This window comes from Garra rufa, chromosome 11, assembly GCF_049309525.1.
Source record: "Garra rufa chromosome 11, GarRuf1.0, whole genome shotgun sequence".
Lineage (NCBI taxonomy): Eukaryota > Metazoa > Chordata > Actinopteri > Cypriniformes > Cyprinidae > Garra > Garra rufa.
The window spans coordinates 9,780,842-9,800,165 of NC_133371.1; the positions used below are offsets into that span (position 1 = coordinate 9,780,842).

Below are 19,324 nucleotides of genomic sequence, written 5' to 3' on the forward strand. Positions count from 1 at the left end.
TGAATGGAGTATCCGTCGTTACAACTAGTGTAAACGCTAACGCTGTCACCACTAGGAGCCGCTGTAAGACACGTCAAAATACAAGAGAGTATAAAGTCAATTAGTCAAAAGTATGGTATTTCATAGAGGAGAAAAATAATAATAACGTTTATTTTAATTATAACCTTTATTTGTGTTTATCTCCTTTAGTGTTTATCTGCTTCCAAACTGCAACACGACTGAATTCAACCCTGACTTCTCATTAAAAACAAGTATGTTCAGTTGCTACGTCAAAATATCCGGTTACAGTTGTGACAGACAGTCATTGACAGGCTAAATCATTTTCAAATGTGGAACCATCTATGTGAAATTCAAACAGATTAAAGACATAATCTAATATTACACGGCTCTCTGGGATATCGCGGCGTTCACCTGTCAGATATTTCATATCCATTTAAAACCAGCCTGCTGACCGGCTAAAACCAGCCAACCAGCCTAGGCGGGTTTTAGCTGTTTTTTTTCACCAGTGGACAGGACATTACTACCTGAATCTCATAGCGATTTTCTGGCGCCTGGCATTTTTCACTTGAAATGTGCATAATGATGAGCATTTCTTAACTTTTAAATGCTTTTCTGTAAATTCTATAAATCACTGTGCAAGCATGAAGCTCAAGCTCTCATAGAACTAAATTGCTCTACTCAATGGACACCTAAGACTACTGTAAACCCAGGTGAAAAAAAAAAAAAAAACAGCTAAAACTAGCCTAGGCTGGTTGACTGGTTTTAGCTGGTCATAGCTGGTCAGCAGGCTGGTTTTAGAGGGGTTTTGGCCACTTTTCCAACCTGGCCAGGCTGGGAGACCAGCTAAAACCAGCTACTTCCAGCTTAAACCAGCTAAGACCAGCCAACCAGCCTAGGCTGGTTTTAGCTGTTTTTTTCAGCAGGGAACTCAAGCCAAACCAGCCTACTACTTCGTGGGGTTGCGCTTTCTCTATTTCTTTCTATAATTTTATTTATTCACTTATTTTTTCCCCCAATCTGTAGTGAAAATGACAGTATTATCAGTATTAATTAAAATTTTGTTATTACTGATTATTTTGCGCTTTGTGATGGACTTTTTTTTTTTAAATTGGTACAATTATTTAAAAAAATAGTTTAAATCTGTATTTCACCTATTTATTTATTTGGTGAGTAGCTGTGTAACAAGCTTGCGGTAATAATGTACAGTGAGCTGGTCATTATCGCAAAATAGCCCTTTAGGGAGATACAAGGCCGCTTCACTTATTATCGCCTTTTTAATATTTTGAAGACACCTATCTGAATATATACTGGTGTTGACAAAGATGTACATCTACGCACTTAAGAGATTGACCTGAGAAGGGAGCATAGCGTAATAGCAGGTTTTAATATTTCGTTTGGAGACGTGTCTCTCATAACAGAGGAAAGGCTTTTAGGAGCATTTCTGAAAGGGTAGTTCCATATAAAAATCATCAATAGTGTGAGCTCCTATGACAGCATGGTGAAAAACAACCTAATAGGTGGATGAGTTTCTTTTAGAGGAGTAAATGATTGAGAGACGGATCACAACCGTCCACACCTTGTCTTTACATTTATCCAGTGCAGACAATAAAAGCGGATGTCTTTCAGATGAGAACCAATTAAATTCACACACACATAAACAAAACATACAATTATTGATGCATTTTGTCAGAATTGTCAGACCTCACCCATGATGCAACCCAGAGGGAGTGGCGTTACACATTTATGGAAAGGTATTATCAGGGTATTACGGATATCTGTTGTGAGATCTTAGCTTTTTTCCCTTTGGGTAATTATGGAAGCCAAATAATTCACAGGGTAATGTTTCATGTCTAAACATTTATAAGTAACATTATACACAGAAGTACACGGCTTAATGTTTTCCAGATCTTAATGCTTTTTTACAGTCAGAAGGGATGTTGTTAGATGCTTGGAAGAGAGAAACAGTCCAACAGAGCCAAATAAAAAGCCATCAGCTGGATTATCAAACATTATTATGCTAGAGCATATTCAGGAAACTGGCTTGCAGCAAGGAAATTTTGGAAAAATAAACTCTTTCCATTTGCTTACAGAGGCTGAGCTGTTTTTTTTTCTTCCAACTTGCTGGATAGGATAGGTTTAATAGATATTGAGAGATAAAAACTGAAACGAGTGATGAAGCATTAAATCTGTCACCACCTGGCTCAACCAAAACACAGTGTACCGTGTTACTGAGAGTTCAAATGCACATCAAGTGCCAAATGAAATCATCCCATTGGAATCCAGTCATTCAGAGAAAATAAAACAGGACTGAAAGAGCACAATCAAGAGCTTAAAGTTTGCTACTGTTTTTTGGCCATCGGTCAGGGAAGGCACAAGCTTCACAACTTTATTGTGAGTAATGAAAACTTGACACTTTGTTCACAACACGTGAATGACAAGTCAAAGATTTCCAGATACCCAGCATGTCATAACAAGGAAATGCAACACCAAACTGCCTTGGATATTTTTAGGTCAATGAAATGTTACAGCTTTTTTTAGAAAACAATTTTCACACTACCTTTCCCAAAACACGAACCGGACTTACAGTAATCCAGACGTATGGCATCATAATAATAAGGCCTCAGGAAAATCTGACTGACTCACTTAAGTATATCCGTTAATTAACCGGGATCTAGCATACAATTATGCAGCTTATTGATTGTCTTATTACCAGTGCAAATGTGAATCAGAGACTGAGGTCTAACAGGTCGATGCATTTGGTGCAGATGAGAAAAACAGCACGTGTCTGCTTTAATAGAAGACATTTTATAGAGTTTTAACAAGTTTCTATTTAATTTTAATATATATTACATTATATTCTATTCTTTATTATATAACTATTAAACTCACAGTGTTGATTTGGAAGAAAGAACAGGGAGGGCAAGAAAGAAAGAGAGAGAGATGAGCCAGAAGCGATGTCATGTCTGAACGTGTTGCATTGACAGCAATGAGATCATCCTGACTTACATGTGAGAGTGAGTGCATACATGTTTGTGCATTTATGAATGTGCGTGTTGAAAATTTCTGCTTTCAATTCTCTGTCCTGTCTTTCCACTATGTTGTTCATTAAAAAAAAAAAAAAAAAAAAAAAAAAAATCTTCAAGTATATATGATATGTACAGGTCTCCCAGCTGCTAGGTTTGCCTAATGGCATTACGAGCCATTAATAAAATAATTAACTTTGCCTATCTAGAGCAGTTTTATCTGCATAAAATAAATAAAACTCTTAAATTTTACATTTCATTAATACACTGTAAAAAAAAAAAAAAAAAAAGCCATAAAATTTACGGTAAAAACTGGCAGCCGTGGTTGCCAGAATTTTACTGTAAAAATACGGTAGCAATGTTTTACATTGGACAGTTTTCACTTAAATTTACAGGTAAATACAGTAATTTCATTAACTGATATAATGGTAATGTACCTACCTTTTGAAGTACTGAAATCTGTTTTGTACCTTTGTAATACACTGATAACAACCAAAAGCAGGTGGTTATGAGAACAAAGCCCATCACAAGGAGGTTTTAAATAATAACATATATAGAAGGCGCACAGTGTCATTCACACAAACACTAAACACCATCATGGTAACACACGTAAAACTGAAATAATGCAAAAAACATTAATTTAACAACATTAGATGTAACACACAACCCTAATGTACAAAACTGCCAAGAAAAAACTAAGAAGAAAAAGTTATTTCAACAAAAAAACAACAAATACAAAAATGAAACAGGGAATTCTAAGAATGTCAATTAACGGTTATTCACTGTAAATTTTATGTTCGTTTTCACTTCCAAAAACTGGATACTACCATAAAATTACATGCAATGTCCAACACAAGTTTTTCACCGTATATAGAAGGGGAACTTATCGTTAACAATTTCACAGGTTTTTACCGTAGCATTTTTACAGTTTTTTACTGTTAAATTACAGTATTATTGCAAAAAATGCTAACAATTTAACTATTTTAGTTTTGTAAATAACTACAAATACAAACCTTAATGTTTTTATATTTAATCAACATCTGATGTTCACGTTTCCCTCAGGTCATATTCAATAAGGAAATGATCTTCGATAAAAATATTTGGCTTTACCACAGTCATTTTTATTCTTATCTATAAGCAATCCAAATGATTAGATAAGACTCTAAGGCATTTACCAGGATTAAATAAGATTGCAACCAATTTGCCTGTGAAATGTACATGACATCATGTATTAATTTCACCAAACGCTCTTCTATTCTCACCTTACTCAATAAATCTCAGAATCAGTTATTTTTGCTTGATGACATAAGCTTTTTTTCTCCTGGAGGTATTATACGCTCGCTGAAGCGACCTCTCTCTGCTCAGACGGGCCCGTGTTGCGTTTATGGACTCTGGCGTCTCGCTCATGTCTGAAAAAACAGAGCAGGAGACAAAGACTGAGAGAGTTAGAAATATTAAAACTGCAAGGGAGGGGGTACGGATGCCCCGGTCAAAAATTATTACCCAGAGAGTATTGTGTGGCTGACAGTTTGTATCATAGGAGAGTCATTATCCTCCCAGAGTTCAGTGTAAAACACCAGTTACATCACCAGAGCAGACCTCCAGTTCAGCCACCTTACATCACACAGGGCAAAACTCTTAACACTTACCTACACCATTAGTGAAGGTAGGCCGACACCATTACAAGGTTTGAGTTCAGTCGGACGTGACGGCTGTTAAAGCTCAGGGTTATAGCCGGCTCGCTTTAGCAGCTTGTAAACTAGATTTTACAATCATGTATGATGATTAATGGACCTGATAAGAGCAGAACTGTCTTTTTTTTTTCGCTTTTATTTCTGGGAATTGATCGGAACAGACATTAAAGTTTGAAATTCAGTTAATTTATTTTATTTTATTTTTTATTTTTTTTAATTTCAATGATGTGCAATAAATCTTTTTATAATAAAACCAGTAACATTAAAAATACACATAACATTTGTTTAATACTGACTTTAAGAAAGCAGAGTAATCATGATATGCTATTAAAGTTATCTTTTTATTGTAATCTGATATTTTTTCTGAGTGGAACATGAAATTCAATAAAAATAAATGTTCAATAAATATTGATTGAATTGATTGGAACACATCAAAATGGCATTAGACTCTAAATTTTTGAATTTTGCATATAAAGGTTCCATATAAAGGTATAAAGGTTCCATGAAGAACCTTTAACATCTGAAGAACCTTTCTGTTTCACAAAAGATTCTTTGTGGCGAAAGAAGGTTCTTCAGATTATAAGAGATTGTTCTTTAAAGAACCTTTGACTGAATGGTTCTTTGTGGAACCAAAAAATGGTTCTTCTATGGCATCGCTTTGAAGAACCTTTTAAAGCACCTTTATTTTTAAGAGCGTTACAAAATTGCGTAGGCTTTAAGAAATCAGAGCAATTTTGATACGCTATTAATGAAAGTTTAATAGACCTGATCAGAGCAGAACACTTCTTTAAAATGCATCTTGTTAATGACCGTAAAAGATTTTCGCTAATACAAATGATTAACATTTAACATAATCAGTATTAACCAGTCCATAATGTTGACTGTTTGCTCTCACAGGTTCTACTCCTCTGAGATCGTACCCTCTCCTGTCTGTGATCACACACCAGCCGCCCAGCAGCCTTCAACAGATCTCTCAGCCGTCTCCTCACCTGCCCCTTCTGTCACCCCAGCACCCGCTGATCTCAGAGCCCTCGGCCAGCGAGACGCCCGTCAGCATCAGCAGCGAATCGGAGACGGAGCACAGCACTCCACGGCTGAAGAAACCTCGCCGCAGCCGGACCATCTTCACAGAGCTGCAGCTCCTGGGCCTGGAGAAGAAATTCCAGAAACAGAAATATCTATCTACTCCAGACAGGTCAGTGGTTGATGAGGAATCCTCACATTGCTGGGATTGCTCACAAAGGGCTTTTGCACTTGATTTTAAGTTTTTAAAAAAGGGACATCGGATGCCCAACATGTTGGTATAATTCTTTAGGTCTTCATGAAATGTCTGTAACATACGCTGATTAAAATTCCCCAATGGTCGTGTAAAACCTTGTCAAAAACAGCTCTGTTCACAGCTAGCTGTTTCGGTGCATGGCTCTTTAAATAAGCTGTGTTCACCCTGTCCTTCTTTTCTGATTTTTGAATTTTGCATCTGATGTCCCCTTTTAAGGCCAGTATTTGTGCCTCATAGGTTATACTGAAAAACTGGAAATATGTTCCAGTTTTTCAATATGCAATTTTTAAGTGCGAAAAAAAGTATGGAATATAGGCTCAAAATTAATTGTTTATTTAATAATTTATTTACATACATATTTTTTTTTTTCTGGGAACATAACAAATTGGCATTAGATAATGAAAAATGACAAAGAAAAAAACTGTTCAATTATCAATTTTGTACAGAAACCAGAAAACATGAGAAAGTACATAGGAATTTTATTCCATGTTGACCTTAAGAAAGCAGAGTAATTATGATACGCTAGAAATTAAAATGTAAAATTTTATCTGATATTGTTTCTGAGTGGAGCATGAAATTAATTCGGGGATTACTTGGAATCTAACATGCAATAACAATAAACCAGAGTAATTATAATATATTATAAATTAAAATAATTCTAAATGCGTATAAAACCTGAAATAATCACTTTAATCACTGTTAGCCAAACTATTACGTGGCTCAGTGTTGCAGTTAAGACGACATTTTAACCATGCTTTGAATTGCAAAAGAAGCCTTTAAAAGAAACACTACCCCATTCAAGACAACAGGGACACATGCCAAGAACAGCAAACAAAAATGTATTACATTGATTTCATGCCAATCATTTAAAGCACACGCAGGTGTATTTAAAAAACTTTGGGGCTTCGTACAATGAGATGAGGTAATCTACGTGTCGTAGGTCTTCTCTCATGGGACGATTTTTTTGGCCTTAACACTTTTTCCATTTCAGTTTGGCCGGAGTGGATGTGTTTCCATTATGGCCCAAAGGGTGCATTTGAGTAGAAATCCCACAAAATCAGTTCTGTCCCACCTACAATGATTCTGAGCGTGTCTGCCACACACATACACACACACACACACACACACACACACACACACGCACACACACACACACACACACACACACACACACACACACACACACACACACACACACACACACACACACACACACACATTCTCTGAATTGTTGGTCACACACAGCCTAAGGATGGATCCTACGGCATATGAGCTGTCAGACAGAATTGTCTGAAAACTGTCAGCACCACAACAAATTAAAGACAAACACCACAAGACTTCCTCTAACAATCTCATTCAACTTTTACATTTTTAAATTGCGTCTGACTTAATGACTTAAATTGAAAACATTCATATATATATATATATATTGAAATTAGCTTTAAAAATACTGAATGTGAAGGATTTGTTTTCTTGATGTCGCAATATAAAGCGTAATGAAGTTTTAATCGGAGTGTTAAAAATAACATCCAATAAAAAAAATTGTGAGCATATTATCAACCCCTAGTTGAAGTCATTTTCTCAGTAAACACAAACCTAAACATGCACAATTTATAATAAGAAGTTTGGCCTGTTTTGTTGGTTCCTGTCGGGGTCAAATCGGTTGGGTAGTTGTTCTCCGTGAGGGTTTTGGCTGAAGGCTGCTTAGTTCATAGCAAGGTCATGATTAAGCTCTCTCTATCACTCTGTCACACACATCACGGCCTGCAGCTCTGCCTCAGGAATCAACTAATTAATTCAAGGCTGAATGAGAAACAAGTGAGGGAAATTCCTCATCTCCTGGCAAGTTTGAGGAATGGGCCTCAAAGTGCCTCAGGTTGGTCTTCTATCAATCTCAAAGACGACCTGAAGGTGTTGTGCTGTTTTTGGCTTGTCCGCCTAGGCCACACAATCAGAACACGAAAGCAATGAAAAACATGTCGCAATATAGAGCATAATGATTTATATGGTGAAGTTTTAATGGTTTTTTATGAGGCAGAGATGATTATAATCATCTTCATCATCATTATGAATAAATGTCAGAACCCAAACTGAGCTTAAATTAGGCTCATAGTTGCAAGGAACGTGCCGACGCTGGAATGCAGCATGTGTGTGTGTGTGTGTGTGTGGTTTCTCTCTGAAGAATAATAAGCACAAACACAGAGGTGCTTTTCTTACCGCCAGTTACAGCACAGAAAGCAGCCACAAATGACAGACAGCTAGACTAGTAATGTTTTTTTTTTTTAAAAAACACTAATTTTCCCCACCACTTGTAGTTATACGTTTTGCTTAAACATAATTCAACTAATTCACTATATGACAGATATGACAATTAACAAATAAATAAATGCATATTTCACGTTTTACTCTGTTATTTTATAAAGACGGATTACTTTTTTGAAGCCTCAGTATGAAAATGTATGATGCAAGAATGAATGCATCTGAAAAAACTCTTGTCTCATACACAAGAAAAAGAGAGGAAAATTAGATAACAGACAGATAAAGAGGAAGAAACAGGAGAGACTGAAGTCGATGGCTTTTGAGAGCAAGTGTTAATCTGCTCATTTCCAGAAGATCACTGCACCTCACAGTCACATGACTCTCTGAAAGGCTCGACCGAGGAGGTGCGTAATCCTGCTTGGCTGGTGCGAGCCACTTTGAAAGTAGAGAAATCTCTGCGCTTTTTTGATATCTGGCTCTCCCTTGCCTTCTAATCCCATCTCACAAGTCCCCTCTTTGCCTATCACGTTACAGCAGACCAATCACTGCATTAGTCATGCGTTGCCTGCCGAAGTGCCCCGAAACGAACCTCTGTTGCCTTCGGGCAAGTCAGGAGCTCCATGACTGAATTACCTTATCCTGTATAGATAAAGCGTGATGGCATTCTACGGGAGGTCTGCAATTACATTCGGCCTGGGAAGACTCTTCAGTTCACAGCTTGGCAAACTCTTCGGATATGTCATGCCAGCTTTGGGAATTTTGCAGTGCTTAGATGTACATCTGCACTCTAGATGGCCACCCACTGTCTTTTATGCGTAAGACAACAGGTGACTTTCGGTCAATTACTTCCAGTTCTGAAGTTTCCTTGCCGTCCTTGTTACTTGATTTGGGTTTTTTAGGGTCAGAGCGGCATTCATAGGCTTCATTCCTAAATCGGAGTTACTGTCTACATAGCTTCATAACAGTCATGGATCCTTAGAAGTATTGAAGTATCTGATTTGGGATCACATATAAATACTATTTGCTCCACATATGATTAATTAACAATTTATTAAGGGCTATTTACCTCCTGTGATCAAATCTCAAGGCATTTGTGTCATCCATGTTACGTCAAATACTTCAGTGGAATTAAAACAAAACAAAACAACCTCCAAGTCAGAACTTTTTTATTTTATTTTCAATTAAAATCACTTAATGTTAAGCACTTTTTTATTGAAGATGGTTTTATTTTTATTCAAAATAACTTTAGATATGGATTCAGTAACGTTAAAAGACATAAGAAACCAAGCAATTTACAATTGTTTCCCCATATTCTCATCATTTTTTTTTTTTTTTTTGGCTGAGACCTGGTTGGTTTTTGATTCATGCACTTGATATTTAGGCAGTAAGTCTGTATGTTATAGAAATAGAGTTTCTTGGACACACAATTTCACTTAATAAAGGCTATGCAATAAGAATCATATAATACTCCAAAATTGAAGGTTTATAAACATATACTTCCCTACATTTTGGTTAAAATAGTATGTACTCTACCGCTCAAAAGTTTGGGATCAGTAAGATTTTTGATGTATTTTAAATAAATGTCTAATGCTCATCAAGGCTCCGTTTATTTGATCAAAAAAAGAAAAAAAATGTAATATTCAAAAGTTTGGGGTCAGAGATTTTTTTTTTTTTTTACATAAATTATTACTTTAATTCAGCAAAGATGTGTTAAATTAATAAAAAGTGATAGCAAAGACTTACAATGTTATAAAAAGGATTTATATTTCGAATAAATACTGTTCTTTTTGACTTTTTATTCACCAAAGAATCCTGAGAAAAAGTATCACAGGTTCCAAAAATATTTGGTAGCACAACTGTTGCCAACATAGATAATTATAATAACAAATCAGCATATTAGACTGATTTCTGAAGCATCGTGTGGCTCTGAAGACCTAAGTAATGGCTGATAAATATTCAGCTTTGCATCACAGGAAAAAAAAAAAAAAAGGATTTTTCTGTATTTTTGATCAAATAAATGCAGTCTTGAAGAGCATGAGAAACTTTAAAAAACATTACAAGTCTTACTGATCCCAAACTTTTGAATGGCAGTGTATGTACATTACCGTTCAAAAGTCTGGGGTCAGTACATTTTTTTTTTTAAGAAATTAATATTTTTATTCACCAATGATGTATTAAGGTAATAATTAAAAGTTAAAAGTTAATAATAAATAATTTACATTGTTATAACATATTTATATTTTGAATAAACACTGTACGTTTTAAACTTGTTATTCATGAAAGAATCCTGAAAAAAAAAATCACAGGTCCCAAAAAATATTTGGCAGCACAACTGTTGATATTATCCAACACTGATCATTTTAATAATAAATCAGCATATTAGAATGATTTCTGAAGGATCATGTGACACTTAAGACTGGAGTAACAGCTGATAAAAATTCAGCTTTTCATCACAGGAATAAATTCGATTTTAAAGTATGTTAAAATAATAATAAAAAAAAAACAGTATTTTATACTGTAAAAACATTTTGCAATATTACTGTTTTTTCTGTATTTTTTAATCAAATAAATGCAGCCTTGATGAGCATAAGAGACTTCTTTAAAGACTATTACAAGTCTTACTGACCCCAAACTTTTGAACGGTAGTGTATGTTTGAATATATTTATTTATTTACTTAAATTTGGCCAAAATATGTATTATAGTATGTAAAATAAATTAGTTTCTTACTTTTCGATGACCTTTGTGTCAGGAGCACACCTAAAATGATGCTTTCAAATGTTCCCTCCATAGGCAGCCCATTAGGTTTTGGAACAGAATAATATCTTTTCATTTGTGTTTGATTTATGCACTTTTCTGAACTCGTGCTTTTATTGTATGTGTGTGCAGATTGGACCTGGCTCAGTCTTTGGGACTCACACAGCTCCAGGTGAAGACATGGTACCAGAACAGACGCATGAAATGGAAGAAAATGGTGAGTCAGAAAAACTTGCTGAAGGCTAACTTCACACGGATTGTGTACCTAGAATACTGTCATCTTGTATCAATAAAACATCTGTGTTGAAAATCCACCAAAGTTTCGCGTGTGGAAATGGAAACTCTGAGACATATCATTAAAAGTCCATTAGACAGTTTTGAGCTGCCCTCCTCAGCACTCAATACAATCAGTGCGTGTAACAACGACGACCTCGGGGTACTTGTTGTGTGAGTGATGATTTAAAGGACAGTATAGGTCTACGTCAGCATGATCAACCTCTCAAGCAGGAACAAAAGATCAACAGAGCGTTCACCTCTGAGATAAACGAGCGCAAACGACCAGCCCATGTGGCTATATATCTTCCCTTAATCGCTGTAATAACCATCCTCACCTTTGACTAGGCCCACATTTTTCACAGCTCATATGTGTGTCCATGTTTCTCCAGGTGCTAAAAGGAGGACACGAGGCTCCTACCAAGCCCAAAGGGCGACCTAAGAAGAACTCCATCCCAACTACAGAGGAGATCGAAGCCCAGGAACGGCTGGCGGCCAAACTAGCAGAGGAGGAGATGCTACGAGCCGAAGAGGAAGATGAGGTCTTCCAATCTCAGCCTCAAGATCTCAGTGCGTCTGCTACAACTGAGTCCATCTGTCCAGAAACCCCAGAGCAAGAACAGGCCCCTCCATCTCCGTCAGAAGAAATGACAACCAGCTAAGCACAGATGCACAACCAAAGACAGCTACTGAAAGACTTTTATGCTCTCTGGACTTGAGCAGTTGAACGGCTTCCCAAGCCTGATTTTGAGCTGACAGTGGCTCCAAAAAGTATAGTGGTACTTTAGACACACAAAAATGAGTGAATGTCATTGCAAAACAACAAAACATCAAACAAAGTGGCTTCTATAACCAAAAAAATATAGAATAAGCACACATCTCAAGCAAAACATTTCACAAAAATACGCTTTTTCAGGTGTTAAATAATGAAACAACTTGACACTGTTATGGACAAGACACTTTTTTATCAGACTGTGGATCATGTTCATACCCAGCTAAAAAAAAATATGTTCTAAGAATATGTTCACTTTTAAAAATAAAGGTGCTTCACGATGCCATAAAAGAACATTTTTTGTCTAAATGGTTCCATAAAGAACCTTTACCATCTGAAGAACCTTTCTGTTTCACAAAAGGTTCTTTGTGGCAAAAGAAGGTTCTTCAGATTATAAAAAGGTAAGAAAGAGATGGTTCTTTAAAAAAACCTTTGATTGAATGGTTCTTTGTGGAACCAATAATGGTTCTTCTATGGCATCTCTGTGAAGAACCTTTTAAAGCACCTTTATGTTTAAGAGTGCATGAATGATGTATAGATACTATTTGGTGCTAACATTGTGGTAACTTTCTTAAAGGCAAAGTTCACCCAAAAATGAAAATTGTCATCATTTACTCACCATTATGTCGTTCCAAACCTGTTTGCGTTTTTGTCTTCTGCTAAACACGAAAGAAGATATTTTAAAGAGTGTTGATAACCAAACCGTTTCTGGTCGCCATTAAGTTCCACAGTATTTTTTCATCTATAATATGGAACTCAATGGGATTCAGCCACTGTTTACTTTCCCGCATTCTTCAAAATATCTTCTTCTCATTTTTGGTGAACTATACCTATAAGAAGAAAACTTATGAAAAAAAAAATAACTTGAACAAATTGCAGCAAAGAGCATTCATTCTTGACTTTGAATGTTCCGAGAACATTCCCTGTTAGTTGGGTACACCTTAAAAATAAAGGTGCTTTAAAAGGTTCTTCACAGCAATGCCATAGAAGAACCATTCTGGGTTCCACAAAGAGCCATTTAGTCAAAGGTTCTTTAAAGAACCATCTATTTCGTACCTTTTTATAATTTGAAGAACCTTCTTTCAACACAAAGAACCTTTTGTGAAAAAGAAAGGTTCTTCAGATGTTAAAGGTTCTTTATGGAACCATTTAGACAAAAAGGTTCTTCTATGGCATCGTGAAGCACCTTTATTTTTAAGAGTGTAGTTCATCTGTGGTTGCTCTGACTTCATACATCCACTAGAAATCACACTGAGCCCATTTGTTTGCAGTTTTTGTTATTGAATGCAATGACATGCAGGCATTTTATAGTATGCCTAAGTGTCCAATTACTTTCCAGTATATATGACGATGCAGTGATCAACATTGTAACATTGCTTTAAATGTTTCTGTCATACAGCTGCCTCTGAAATGTATTTTATAAAAAATTTAAAGCCATTAATATGCTGCCAGATACGGTGACATATAAAACTGAATCACACAGACTGACTTTCTCACACCAGTACAGCGTGTTCTATGTGGACAAGCAGTAAGTGTTTATTTTTTTCTAGGTATGTTCCTCTGTTTCCCTGTAAATATTACCTGTTTAATTGCGCCTGTAGTTTACGGTGCACCTGTGTACTGTAGCTTGGGATTCTGTGCCAAAACACATATATCTGAGAAGCTAAAGTGCCCTTTGAGGTATTTTTTCCTTTTTTTACACATCCATGAAGCTGCTGCCATTAAAAGTTAATGGGACGGGTTAGTATGAATACCAGTGTAAACACGTACAGAGTTCTGGATATCGCATGAGAAAATGTTGCTCTTTTTAAAGCAGGATTGTCCAGTTTGGGTAAAGATTAGCTTTATCCATTCAACATCTCAATGGATAAAGAATCTGTCAGCTTAGTATAGAAAAAGAACATAAATTTTGAGAGAACATTAAAGGTAGTATTGGTTTAAGTAAACCTTCCAAAGTGCCCACTCTCTGCCAGACGACAATGTGTTTTCTCTGTTCCTGTTTGCAGAGAAAAATTGTTTCTTTTGTTCAATTTATACGTGGCATGCTTCGACTTCATTGTATTTCAACCGAATCCTTTCTTCAAATCACTTTTTGTGTGTGTGTAACCTTTGCACGGCCATTTAGTACTGTTCTTTGAGGCTGAAACAAATGATATATGAACTCCCAGATGGATCATGCTAGCTATTGTATGTTTCGTCCCATTTCATTCCCTTTGAATGAAAAAACGTTGAACCCTATTCCCCCACTCTGGTGTGGCGCAGTATGACACCACTAAGTGCAGGCTGGTTTTATTACTGTAAGAAAAAACCACTTAATCTGTCAGGGACGCAAAGCAATTAATAAATCAAACTCGCACTAGTAAAACCTGCAAAAAAAAAAAAAAAAACTGACAAAAAAACGAAAATCTACAGGACATGTCGAAGCCCGCGGGAGCTCTGCACATGCCTACAGCTGACTGACGGCCCACAAATACATCATCACAGTCTACTCTATCCTGCATGTCATAAGCTCCGTTTCCAACCGTTGTTGCCTTTTGCGAAAATTTTATTTCTATAGCTTTTTTTTTTTCTGTGTTTGGCTAACAACAAATATTGAAAATATATTCCTTCTTTGATATAAAAACACTATTTTTCTGGTGTACATACTGAATTTTATTGGGTGAGTAGTTATTTTGTATTCTTTGGTTTCAGAGGAGAAGACTATATAGATAGATATTTGACGAAAATCCCTTTTTCACCCAAATGTTCTGTAATTTTTATTGTATGTGTGTGTGTGTTTGAATATTTAATAACATTTAATAAAGATGCCATTAATTTTGGAGGTCTGATATCATGATTTCTGTTCAATGATTTGCTGGAGACAGACATACTACATTCTACATACAAAAAAGAAGATTTTTTTTTTTTTTTAATTGCTAGTAAATTTCACAAATAACTCGAAGAAATAGCAAGTAACACATTGAATTAAATTTGTCATTTAAGGTTAAAAGAAATAGTATTTTATTGTAAAATGCACTTTAATAATCTTCATTCACAAGTTTTTTACAACGAAGGTGTCTCAATTAGCTTCCTCATTCATTTGTAAGCGCACTATTGGGGATTTGGCCAATGTCAAAATTGTTTTAGTACACAGATTTTCGCTCTATAGAAATTCCCAGAATGCAACACAAAAGCCAAAAACTACATTCACGTACCACAACTGTTGTCATGTTTTCTAAAATCTCACAAGTCAGTTTGCTATTACGTTTCAGTCATAATGTGCGTAAAAGACAAACCTGTTTTGATATAAAAACACAATTTTTCTGGTGTACACACTGAATTTTATTGGGTGAGTAGTTATTTTGTATTCTTTGGTTTCAGAGGAGAAGACTATAAAATCCATTTTTCATTTTTCCATTTTTGTATGTGTGTGTATTTGAATATTTAATAACATTTAATAAAGATGCCATTAATTTTGGAGGTATATCATGATTTCTGTTCGATGATTTCACAAATAACTCAAAAAGGAATGCACTTTATTAATCTTCATTCACAAGTTTTAAAAATATTGTTTTCTTTTTGTACCACGAAGGTGTCTCGATCGGCTCCCTCATTCAGTAGTAAGCGCACTATTGGGGATTCGGTAAATGTCAAAATTGTTTTAGTACACAGATACATACATTTTCGCTCTATAGAAATTCCCAGAATGCAACACAAAAGCCAAAAACTCCTCCTGCAAAGTGTGATATAGGTATTTAAGTTTTTTAAAATTTGAAGTTCAAAGGCATAGTTCACCCAAAAATGAAAAATCTTTCATGATTTACTGACCCTCGTGATGTTACAGACCCACCCGTATGTCTTAATTCATCTTAAAAGATTAAGCTATTATTAATATTCTCTCATCGTTTTTTGTCCTATGCAAGTCTACATAATCAGCACTTTCAAATATGGTATATTTCTTAAAGGGTTAGTTCACTCAAAAATTAAAATTCGGAAACACTTTATAATAAAGTTCATTAGTTAACATTAGTAAACTACATTAGTTAACACGAACCAAGAATGAACAATTCTGGTAATTTAGAATAGGGAACCCTTATTCACTTATTCACCATTAACTACGACTTTTCCCTCAATACATTCCTAATTTGCTGCTTATTAATAGTTAAGGTAGTTGTTAAGTTAGGGTATTTAGGAGGATTAGGGATGTAAAATAAGGTCATGTAGAAGGTATTAATATGTGCTTAATTATTACTAATAAATGACTAATATTCTAGTAATATGCGTATTAATAAGCAACTACTTAAGATACTGTAAAATAAAGTGTTAGCACAATTCTTTCACAGCATTAATAATCTTAGTTAATGTTAAATTAAGCATTTACTAATTCACTGTGAACAAACATGAACAAACAATGCATGACTGTAATTTTATAAACTAACATTAACAATGATTAATGATTAGTGTAATAAATGCATTGTTTATTGTTTGTTAATGATAGTTAATACATGAACTAATGCTAACAAATGGCACCTTATTGTAAAGTGTTACTTAAAATTCTGTGCTCTTGTTGTTCTAAACCAGTAAGACCTTCGTTCATCTTTGGAAGACAAATTAAGATATTTCTCATGAAATTCAAGAGCTTTCGGACCTGCATAGACAGCAACGCAACTATCACATTCAAGGCCCAGAAAGGTAGTACATTGTAAAAGGTTTTTACCAGTTTCAACTAAAAAACTTAAGTTTATCAGCTGCCTTAAAATGTTAAGTTAAATCAACTTAAGTAGTTTCAACTCACAAGTTAAATCAACTCATTTTTATTGCAATAAGTTAAAATGACTTGTAGTTTTAAGCTGATTTAACTTAAAATTTTAAGGCAGCTGCTGAACTTAGGTTTTTAAGATGAATCTGGTGAAAACTTTTTACAGTGAAGGGCATCGTTGAAGTAGTCCATGTGACATTAGTGTTTCAACCTTAATGTTGAAGATGTGAGAATACTTTTTGTGCACAAAGAAAAAAAAAAACTTTGTTCTATGCAGGTCTACATAGTCAACACTTTCAAATATGGTAAACGGGAGCTCAAATTAATTTGTCAGGCATGTTTGTTTATCATTGCAGGATGTGTGTATATTTCTTAAAGGGTTAGTTCACCCAAAAATGAAAACTCAGAAACACTTTATAATAACATTAGTAAACTACATTAGTTAACACAAACCAAGAATGAACAATTCTGGTAACACTTTAGAATAGAGAACCCTTATTCACTATTAACTACGACTTTTCCCTCAATACATTCCTAATTTGCTGCTTATTAATAGTTAAGGTAGTTGTTAAGTTAGGGTATTTAGTAGGATTAGGGATGTAAAATAAGGTCATGTAGAAGGTATTAATATGTGCTTAATTATTACTAATAAATGACTAATATTCGAGTAATATGCGTATTAATAAGCAACTACTTAAAATACTCTAAAATAAAGTGTTAGCACAATTCTTTCACAGCATTAATAATCTTAGTTAATGTTAAATTAAGCATTTACTAATTCACTGTGAACTAACATGAACAAACAATGCATGACTGTAATTTTATTAACTAACAACAATGATTAATGATTAGTGTAATAAATGCATTGTTTATTGTTTGTTAATGATAGTTAATACATGAACTAATGCTAACAAATGACACCTTATTGTAAAGTGTTACTGAAAATTCTGTGCTCTTGTTGTTCTAAACCAGTAAGACCTTCGTTCATCAAATTAAGATATTTCTCATGAAATCCGAGAGCTTTCTGACCTGCATAGACAGCAACGCAACTACCACAATCAAGGCCCAAAAAGGTATAAGGGCATAGTTGAAGTAGTCCATGTGACATCAGTGTTTTAACCTTAATGTTGAAGATGCGAGAATACTTTTTGTGCACAAAGAAAAAAAACCTTTATTCAACAACTTTTTTCTTCAGTGTCAGTCTTCGACCTGCACTCATGAGAGTACCACGACGCATATATGTGATATGGAGCCATATGAACAAAAGCCCTGTGGGTTTGGAACGACATGAGGGTGAGTAATTAATAACGGAATACTCATTGTGGGTGACTGTATTTTTAACATCTATATCTACCAACACCTTGCAACTGTTGCAGGAATTTAGTCATCAGCATTAATGTTTTATGGATCAAAACCCTTGCTAGCAGCCAAATGCATGTTCAAGATATACTTGATTCATAGATGGAACTAGGGAGTGAAGTGAGACACACAAGAGAGAGTGGAAAGGGTCTTGTTGTAGACACTGCTTGAGGCAAAAAGTCTGTAAAAACGTACTTTGCTGTTTTATAGTCCAGGGTCAATTTCAAAACAGAAGTGTAATTTGCTTTGGTTGTGCCTTAAAAATATTAAGGCAGTAATGGTCTAAGACAAATTTTCATTTCAACTTTATGAACACAATGAAAAATAGAGTGATGATTTGTAACTATTTGTAACTTTTTACATCTTGTCGTCACATTCTTTTCTTTACACAATTTGTTCCTAAACAAATAAGTATGACTATTATAGGCTTATCTTTCACTCCGCACTTCCTTTACGTTGTCCCGTAGTGCACCTCGCTCCTCAGTGACCCGCTCAAACAGGTTTGTACTGTCAAGTGCATTTTTGCTCGTTTGCAGCACACACTGATGAGAGCAAAGGCAATCACCCTGGGCTGTATGTGTGTTTGTGCATGTGTGAACATATGCACATGTGTGTTTCTCTCTGTGTGTGTATGAGGTAAAGGGGTCAGGGTTAAAGGTAGCTTCAAACCTGAGGCAGGGGATTATGGCTGACAGGAAGTTGCAGTGGAAATGTTGATGATTGAAGTGTCACTGATTATCACTAAAGAGAAACACTGTTTAGCTTGAAGTTTTCGGGTCATGTAACACAGTTTGCAGTAGGCGATATAGGTAACATTTTACAGTAAGGTTCCATTTGTTATCAATAGTTAACTACGTTAGTTATCGAACTGATTATGAGAAATATGTCTAAAGCATTTATTAATCTTAGTTCATGTTTATTTAATCATTTACTAATATGTTATTTTTATACTATACTTTTGTGTTACTGCAAAAGGTTTGCATGCTAATTAATCAGTTATAACAAGTTTATAAATGCTTTATAACAGTAACATTTTAAGAAAAGTCTCTAAAGATAAATATTCATATCTGCTTTAGAGTCTATGATAAAACTGATGCGTAAAAATCATATAATAAAACTTATATATATAAACTTATATATATATATATATATATATATATATATATATATAT

The 19,324-nt window shown here is 35.0% G+C and overlaps 1 protein-coding gene across 1 annotated transcript; it reads left to right on the plus strand.

The window, feature by feature from the left end:
* The first annotated feature begins 5,509 nt into the window (after positions 1-5,509).
* Positions 5,510-13,540, plus strand: barx2 (BARX homeobox 2). The gene is made up of 4 exons (XM_073851113.1): positions 5,510-5,528; positions 5,615-5,912; positions 11,143-11,227; positions 11,676-13,540. The coding sequence occupies exons 1-4, from the start codon at positions 5,510-5,512 to the stop codon at positions 11,943-11,945; spliced, it is 672 nt and encodes a 223-aa protein (XP_073707214.1). The 3' UTR covers positions 11,946-13,540.
* Positions 13,541-19,324: the final 5,784 nt, after the last annotated feature.

What these genes read in the sequence shown, in the direction of transcription:
- barx2 (XM_073851113.1), top strand. An exon ending in TATCTATCTACTCCAGACAG is followed by an intron (nt 5,913 to 11,142) that starts GTCAGTGGTTGA and finishes ATGTGTGTGCAG; the next exon opens with ATTGGACCTGGCTCAGTCTT. An exon ending in GCATGAAATGGAAGAAAATG is followed by an intron (nt 11,228 to 11,675) that starts GTGAGTCAGAAA and finishes ATGTTTCTCCAG; the next exon opens with GTGCTAAAAGGAGGACACGA.